Consider the following 9679-nt stretch of genomic DNA (forward strand, 5'->3'; position numbering starts at 1 on the left):
ACAGTTTTTGCTCCTTGCCCTCCTAGGTCGACTAGTTCCAGGGGACTATGAGCATCTCTCAAAATGCCCTGTAATTGTGGTGGGTCATTTGTCCTCTTGATTAAAGAGGCCGAGGAGACCACACCAGATGGACTTGAACCAGTGTTCAATCTACAAAGATAAGGGTCAACATAGAGGAATCATTTCCTCCATGCTTCCAAGCAAAGGCAGCCATGGTCGAGCAGGACCTTTGACTTATCTTCACATAGATGGAACTGGTAAAAGAAAGGGGCCAGTGGCTCCTCCCAAGTCCATGTGGCCCCTGAGAAACAGACCCTGAAAAGACCTTAAGAGTAAAAATAAATTGGTTTATCTGGGCCAACTGTATGGCCTTAAACACCCAAAAGGAGAGTATAACCAAAGATTAAAGGGGACAATATAATTTCTTAAGAGTCCATATGCATAGATAAAGGCTACATAACAAGCAACAATGCCAGATAGGAGATACCTTCTTTTGAGTTGTTGGCCAGGGTGGCCAAAGGGACTCCCAGATAGTAACCCAGCATAGAACTGGGAAAATGAACAGCAGACCCTAATCTTATCTAAAGGAATATTGACAACTGATTGCTGCTAGAGGAACAGCTAACCCTCCTAAAACAAAGACCTCTAGATAGGCTGACTAGATTCACCAGAAGGGCAAGTAGTGCGGAATGGCTGGGGGTGCTGACAGCACAGCAGACAGTAGCAGGGATATCAGAATGTAAGGGCTCTAGTGGGGGGAGGGAGGCTATGGGAGGGTGCCATCTGGGAAGTGGGTGTATAGTTGAATAAGAGGGTTTGGGATGTTCTGTGTGATACACACACACACACACACACACACACAGAAATCAACAAATTTTAAAAAATATATGAGGAAGCATGGAAATTTACATCATGCTTATTAGTAGAGGTGATAAACATTACCATTGAAATCTACCCGATGACTTTATAGACATACACAGGTGCCAAGGACCCAAGTGCAACCGATTATGACTAGTAATAATCAGATACATACAGATTAGAGATGCATGTGCCAACATCTCAGTGTTAGTAGCAAAAACAATGAGTCTTTCTGCAAGGAACAATATATTCTAAAATGAAATGGAGATCTTTTTTAAAGGTTAAAAACTCATCTAATTTTATGTCTTACAGGGCAATACTGTATAACTATTAATTCAACTGTGAACCTAGAAACTTGCACCCACTTGTGAAAGAGATGTACTCTTGCTCTGGAGTGTGTTACTGAATATGTTAAAGCTGTAGCGAAATACTTCTTTTAATCATGTAGTTATTAAAGATTAAAAAAAAAGATTAAGAAAATAATTCCCCAAAAAAGAAGGCAAAAGCATGAAGCTGTCTCATATATGTTTTCAAATTTGAGTTATTATATATTTGTTTCATTAAATATTCCATTTCTTTTATAAAAAAAATCTGAATAATCTGTAAATTTTGATGGAACATTACTCATATGACATGTACAACCATATCACTGAGTTAAAAAGATAAAAAGTCTCTAAATCTCATTTCTGAGATGCAAATAGTTGCAATTTTGTAGAATATTTGTGAGACATGAAATAAAAATGAGATTATACTGAAAGTATACACAAATTTTAGGATCTCATGCTTTTTAGTTCGGACTTGTAAAGGTCCAGTTCTTTTTGGCACTATAATGGTATCAGTGCATTTAGAATAACTTAAGAATAAGAAAGATGTTATTTTAAAAATTTACTTTCTGAGACATAAATAACTATGATCTTGACAATTATTTCTTAGAGTAAAAATGTTATGCATTTGTGTGGTTTAAACATTATTAATAGTTGATTTCATTGAACCTAGGTAATCCTGCTCTGTAGTTAAGTTCTTGCAATGAATTTTATGTAACAATGTCAGTAATGGCAGTGGAGATTAATAAATGGGCTTGGCATTTACAAATGCATTTACGTATTCCTGTAAAGAATGCAAGGAATTCCTGTGTCTCTTCTCCCTTCGTGAAACATCTACCTCGCACTTCTTTTCTACTGCACTCACAGTTCCAATCTTGGACTACTGATTTAGAAACAAACACTATGGCCTAGTCAAGGAATGAGCATTTCAGGGCACACTGTGAGACTTTTCAGAGACAGGGGTCCTGAAGGAAGAGGATGAGTCGGGACTCAGTGGATATGGATAAGCACAGATTTGCTCAAAGGAAGCAGTCAGAAGAGTGCTGATGCAGTGAACTGGCCAGGCATTGTACAACCTGTGTTTAAGTGAAATTTATGTAATATCACTGTGATGACAACATACATTACTATTTAAATAAGTTTATCTCAAGGGTAACTTCATTGCTCCTAGAACTCTGAACTTAATGCTTTTAATATTTTGTTTATAAACAGAAACTAATAATTAGCTATTATTAAAAGAGAGGAACACAAAAGAGTGATTACTATTTGGTGCACTGTAAGCATTACTGAGCAGATTTTACTATGATAGGCTGGAAGGGACTAGCTATTTCCTATGGAACAAAGGGCCAGGCAATGTGTAAACCAAAGTATATAATTATAAAACATACGCGCTAGCACATTTGAATGAGGAAACACAACACATTATCTATGAAAGTCAGGCATCACATTTTTGAGTTTCCTATGATTTCTAAGATCAACAATGAGACCAGGAAAAGAGGAGTCCACCTTCAGGCATATGAAGCAACAGACTTTGGTTGTTTACATTTCCATAATTAACATCTGAATGTTTACTTAGGAATTTGAGACTAATATTTGGTAATAGTTTTAGGAAACAGGAAATGGACTTTAAAATTAGGAAGAACAGTTTTCATGATACAAAAATGTAATGACAGGTATATCCAAGACCTGGCTGTAGAATAATTTTACTTATAACCCAGCAGAGGGAGGATGGTAGTCCATCTCCTCTTTGCAATGAACAGTAATATCTCCATGGTAAAGAGAGAAATTCCTAACTGGCAGAAATAAATCACTAGAAACTTTAATACAGCAATACCAGATGATTTTTCAGTAAGCTCCTGGAAACAAAGAAATATAATATTATATACAGAAAGATGCATGAAAGCCCACTGTTATTTTTGATTCCAATGCTGCATGAGCTGAAAGCAGAGGAAAAGACTCAATATGAGGTGTGCAACTCTAAAGCAGGGAGTTTTGTTGTTTATTTGTATGAGATAGGGTATTAGTATTAGCATAAACTGGTTTTGAACTTCAGGTCCTCTTGCCTCTACCTCCTAGATGCTGGGATGTATGTGTCATCATCTACAGTTAACGCAGGAGCTTTAAACCTGAGATCGAGGTAGGATAAGATTTTATAGTTTGGTTTCTTGGGCTCAGTGAATGCTGTAAAACCATGCTTGTAGTTGTGTATGCATCTTTGTGATATCTGCTTTCATCAGATGTCAGAGTAGTTTGAAGCAAAGAAACAAAAATTCATCTGCTAAAACTGTAAGATATTCACACCCTACCAGGCCATGGTAGATACTGTTCTCAGTGTGTCTTGGACCAGCACCAGGACAAAGTGAAGTTGAGATTACCTGTTAGTAATGGGAGTTGAGCAGTGTGAGGTCAGAGCAAAACAGGAGGTGGAAGATATCTCAAAGAATATAGCCAGGAGGGGCTGGCAAATGTCATGGTCCCCTGGCTGAAGGGGCTATTCTTCATGGCTGTTAGCAGGTTAGAGATACATGGAAGTCAAGGGATTTATTATCCTAGTCCATCTCCTAGTGATAATAGCTATTATATATGAGCAACTTATACGATGTATTACTTCCCCCCACATAAAGCACTGATCTTTATTTCATTAAAAGTTCATGCTGTTATTCATTTATCATTAGCAAAATATGTTTGTTTGAGTTCCTCTCATCTATACTAGAGAGCAAGAGATATGACATTATTAACAGTTACATGATTGAGCAATGTGAACACTACTGACACATATTTATTCACCAGGAAATAGATTTTAAATTAAGTGGCTTTTACATATTACTCATAAGCAGAAAAAGTGTATTTAAAAAGTACCTGCAAGGTTGTCAATTTCTTTCTCCTGGAGCAGACTGACTGCATCGTCATCTCCTTCCAGCATGAGCTCTGCCTCTGCATTCTGGTTCACTATTGCTTGACTTCTGAATGCTTTTTTTGACTTTACTACATCTTCCTCGGTGCCTAAGCACAAGCAAAGGAGAACAATTTAGGTCACTGTGATTGTATCTGCATTCACTGAGTATGAGATAACATTTTCTTCATTATATGATGCATTTGCTATTCCTTTACAATTATAGAACATTTTAAATACTTAAAAACTCATTTATTATTTTAAAAAAGTTTATGTGTATGAATGTATTGCTTGCATGTATGTAAATGCACCTGTGTCGTGCAATGACCACAGAGGTCTGAAGAGGGCATTGGATTCCCCTAGAACTGGAGTTTCAGACAGTTGTTAGCTGTCATGTAGGTGCTGGGAACCAAATCCAGATCTCTTCAAGAGCAGTGTTCTTAAACACTGAACCATCTCTCCAGACCTTTAAAACTTCTTTATCTTGTTTGCTTAGATTTCTGTGAGAAAGGTTAATCACTTACTATTTTACAAATGAGTGCACTGTAAGTGGACAGATAATCACTCTACCCTGTCCCCATTTTTCTTTGGAGACTGGGTCTCTCTGTAGACCAGGCTGGCCTCAAACTCACAGAGATCTATCTGCCTCTGCCTCTCAAGAGCTGGGATTAAAGGTACATACCACCATGCCTGGCTCCTTCCTTTTTCTTTACAATGCTCTATCACTGAATTTTATCTATAACTAACTGTTTTTCTACTTTTTGAGACTAGGTCTCTCTAAATTTCCCAGGGTGACCCTAAACCTGTGATTCTCCTGCCCCAGCCTCCTCAGTAGCTGGGATTATAGGCCTCCTCCATCAGGACTAGTTTATAACCCATACCTTATGACTCTAAAATCAGTGCATTTTTCTACAAAATAGGTTTATCTCACTTCAAATTAAGTTTTCTGACCCATAAAATTATAAAATTTATATGGCCATATCTTGTGTGAATTATGTAATTAACTGATCAGTTAGTTTTTGAAAGTAGATGAAACAGGTATGAAAAAAGCATGGAAGTATTCACATCTGAGTGTAAAAATGGTGTCACTGAGAGCTACAGAAACATATATTAGGGATGACGCTCACATAAGGCTTCAGCAGAATAGCAGTTCCTTTAACAATTCATGAACCATAAATGAATTTTCTGAAATCATATACATGTTTTGGTATGCAAAATAATATAACACAATATCAAAACACACAAAATAAGCTGGAAAATGGAAACTTAAGAAATTGACATGTTAATGTCAATCAATATAAAATTTAGAAACCAGTGCATATGAACCCTTCATGGATATGACTGCTTAACAATTATTCCCACATTTACATTCAAACACCTGCTTTGTTTTGTGACAATCTAAAATTGTTTAAACTGTAAGTAAACTGCATACATACATAGACATAAACAGGTCCACAGGCAAGAAAACCTCATATCATTTCATCCAATCTTGCCTATCTCTTGAAGTTGAAGTTCAATTTTGAGGAAAACACCACCATTTACTATATTCTACCTACAGTATTAGGTTATATTTGAGAGACAGCATTAACTAGAATGCCTTCATAACTCCTTTGATGTGGCGAATATGCTCCTGGAAATGGGAGCCTAAGGAAATCAGTATCAATATGGTGGCACTGTACTACAGTTCCAGATGATGATGATATTACTCACACAGGCAATTGCTCCCAGATCATGAAATGACTCTTGCCCATAATGCTCTCTTGTTACAGTTCACAATATTTCTGGTCAGTTTTCCTAGGCCCATACCAAAGGCCTTCTAACAACCCATCACGGCTGATATGTACTCAACTGCTTTCTTAGAAGCATATCTATGTGCTATAAAACCTGCCCTGTGAAACAGACTGCTAGCCTGCTCATGATTCATTCACTAAACTCTTTAATACATTTTTTCTTCTTCCTTCCCCTCTCCCTCTCCTATGCAGCTTTTCTTTCTGCCACTGACTGAGGATCAATTCTGTTTGCTAAAATATGAATAAAATGGCACAAAGAAAGACCACAGAAAAGTGAAACCACAGGGTAAAGAGGACGGCTATGTCCAAAACCACTGGGGAGTAACCCTGGTTGCAGGGACACTGTGTTTCATCTTCTGCTGATGAAAGACAGCAGCCAGTTAGAGAGCATGGGGAATACACAGTTTAACTATAAAGTGACAAATGGTTAAATATATATTTTAAGAAAAACTTTAGAGAGAAATACTATTATTACAAATCAACACCTCAGTGGAGATGAGGTTAAGCAGGCTACATGGATGGACTTCTTGTACTGGCTCATGGATAATTCTTACTCTGGAAGAAAAGATTAAGTGTAAAGCCCAAAATGTTTCAAAGTCTTATACTAATTTTACTTGACTCTTGGTGATGTAAAACCAGCACATTAATCTCCTGGGGGAAGCTATCTTTATGATCCCTTTGCTTGTTGGGTAGTGGCTTAATTAGAGCCAAATGCAGTTACAAATAGCTCAGGTGCCTCTCCACCTGCATAATAGTATCTGAACATTTCCCCTCCTGGGCCAAATCTAGCTTGCTCCACCTCTTGTACCACTGAAGTCAAATACCCAGGTTTCTTCCTGTGTGGTGACTCCCACTGCATGATTTCCAGTCATTTGGCACAAAGGATTCCATAGATGCTTTACTGGGGGACCCTCTATACTGTTAAAATGGTTAACTCTCAGCAATCAACAACACTCAAAGCAGGGCTTGTATTGGAGGATGAAACATAAACTCCTCTTATCCTCTTTTTTACCAGCCTAGTATTACCTGTTACCACTTCTCCCACAGAAATACTGGGCCCTGTATAGCTTCTAAAATATATCATGCTTTCATATACCTCTTAACCTGTGCTAACGTTATTCTCAATGCAAGGTATATTCCTCTCTCCTCTTCTATTCCAAACTTGCCTTTCACAACTGCCTTTCTTAAGTAACTGTGTGTATGGCCACAGTTTCTAGAAGCTTGGCCACACTGTGGAGGTAGTGTCTTCAAAAAGCTGGATTTCTGCACTAGGCTACCACCTCATCTCTGTACTCTCACGGTCTAGCACCCAGCAGGTGCACACAAAGCATGCTGAACTGAGCAGTCAGGTTTAAACACTCTCCCTGCCTACTCCCTTCCTGGATTTGTTAACTCCTTCCCGTATGCTTTCCCCACACCTCACCAATCTGACTGCTGAAGAACCTGGCACTTGAGGTACTGCAGTTGCTTACATATTTATCTCTATGTAGCCTGGATGCGCTTTGATGAATCATAGAATCATGATTCTGCCTTTGTATTATCAGTACTAACACAATGCCTGGAAAGAAGCAAGCATTAGTAAATCTTGAATAATCGAGTAAAATGAGACACAGGAATCACTTCTAGATATTTCTAAATCAGGATTTCCAAGACGCCCTAGAATCTTGCTGATTTGTTTCAGTTTGGAATGGGAATGCAGTTGCTTGCATTAAAAAGAAAAGTTTTTCAGTCAGGCAAATAAACCAAGTTTTTCCTTGTATTCACTAGCATGTTAAAAAAAACCAAGAGCAGCTTTATGTGGCTCTGTGTTACCACAATAAAAAATCTACTTATAAAGAAAATGTAGTAGAAGGAAAGTGAGCTTGGAAAGGAGCAAGCTTTCAATTTGATCTTTCTAGGATGGAAGCAGCAAACATTCAAGTCTTTACAAGATATTTAGTAAAGAAACCAGTATTAGCACACCAAGCTTATCACCCCTGCTGAAGCGTGATTAGTTTGCAGCTCAGTAAACGTCCCAATTTTATGGAACTGCAACAACATTTGTCTAGATTAGACTATATGAGATTTAAAGGTGCTTTTCAATCACAATATCCTTTATGAATTAGAGTTCCATTCATCAACATTACAGGAAAAAGAGGTAAGGTCTCAGAGGGCTGTCTCATTACAAGGCTTGTAAACACTGTCCTTAGAAAGAATTGGTTTATCACCTAACAAATCAAAATGTGATTGGGAAGAGAGTTTATTTGAGATCATCTATCTTCAGAAGACATGTTGGACCGACTGCACTTCGTGGCCTCTTTAGCCATTCATCAAGAAATTAACAAGCGAATACCACAAACCACCAGAATGCCTTAGACTTGAAATGTGAATCATGTGTTAAGCTAGATAGGAAAGACATATATGCTTCTCTCTTAAGAAAATATTAAAATGCCATGAAAAACTTTAAGTTTCAGAAGAAAGAAGCATCACTAATTTATAGATGAATAAAATCAAATCTCAAATTAGATTTGCTTTCTTTTTATATCATGGAATAAATACATGAAAGCATTCTACATATAGACGTATTCATAAAGATACATAGACATATTTGAAGCTCTGTATGTTAAATGTTATCTAATATAAATGACTGCATTTTCTGAACTTAATCATTTTCATAAAATTTCTCTTAACCACCAGGAAACCATGTGAAACAAAGCATATTTTAATTAAGTTAATTATTTTTTAGTTTGTCATGCTGGGGACTGAACCCAGGGTCTTACCTATGCTAGGTAAGTACTGTATCACTGAGCTACATCTTCTGCCCTGCCCTAAACAATGTATACTTTAAAAATATTTTGCTTATTATTTTAAGTGTATGAGTGTTATGCCTGCATGTAAGTGCACCTGTGTTGTGCAGTGCCCGCGGAGGACAGAAGAGGCTGTTGGAGCCCCTGGTACTGGAGTTATAGGCAGTTAGTTGTTAGCTGCCATGTGGGTGTTGGGATTCGAGCCCGGGTCTTCTGCAAGAACAGTCAGTGTTCTTAACTGCTGAGCCATCTCTCCAGCCCCAACGATGCATATTTTAAAAGTGAAGTGACAGAACCAAAATGTTTCCAGTGTTGTTAGTATATTCTAATATTATACAAATATATGATGATTGCTTTAGTTTTATTGTTATTTTAAATAAGCTTAAGTTACAATATAAAAGTGACAAAGTGGGCACATTCACTTATCAAATACTATTGAAGACTAATCCCACTTGGAATATCTGAAAATTAAGATCAAGCCATTAGTCTTTTAAAATATTTTATTATTTTTATTTTATGTGTATGAGTTTATTGCCTGTAGGAATGTAAGTGCATCCATGTCATGCGATGCCTGCAAAGATCAGAAGAGGGCGTCAGATCCCCTGGAACTGGATGGTTGTTATCTGCCACATGGGTGCTGGGAACTGAACCCCAGTCCTCTGCAAGAGCAACCAGTGATCTCAACCACTGAGCCATTTCTCCAGCCCCAAACGATTAGTTTTCTCTGATTACATGATTTTATATTGATAAATATAAACAAATAATATAAAGGAAACATTATTTATTTCAATTGTTCTATAGTTAAAATTAAAAACTGATTCACAATAGATGTCATAAATCATATAAATGTAGCTAATGGACAAACAGAGAAGATATAACTCCATAAGCCAGTTTAAGCATACCATGTAGTAGAATATGGCTCAATTTGTCACTTATTTAAAAGTTTTCTCTCTCTCTCTCTCTCTCTCTCTCTCTCTCTCTCTCTCTCTCTCTCTCTCTCTCTCTGTGTGGTATTTTTTTTTGCGTGTG

The 9679-nt window shown here is 37.3% G+C and overlaps 1 protein-coding gene across 4 annotated transcripts in view; it reads right to left on the reverse strand.

Moving 5' to 3' along the window:
• Nbea (neurobeachin) overlaps positions 1–9679 on the reverse strand; it is a 715145-nt gene that overhangs the window by 219078 nt on the left and 486388 nt on the right. For all 4 annotated transcript variants that reach the window (XM_029562257.1, XM_029562254.1, XM_029562256.1 and 1 more), the window contains one exon: positions 4041–4184. In XM_029562257.1, coding sequence (XP_029418117.1) covers positions 4041–4184 — 144 coding nt within the window. The remainder of the gene's footprint in view (positions 1–4040; positions 4185–9679) is intronic.

The sequence above is a fragment of the Nannospalax galili genome, unplaced genomic scaffold (assembly GCF_000622305.1).
Source record: "Nannospalax galili isolate Female #2095 unplaced genomic scaffold, S.galili_v1.0 scaffold1354, whole genome shotgun sequence".
Lineage (NCBI taxonomy): Eukaryota > Metazoa > Chordata > Mammalia > Rodentia > Spalacidae > Nannospalax > Nannospalax galili.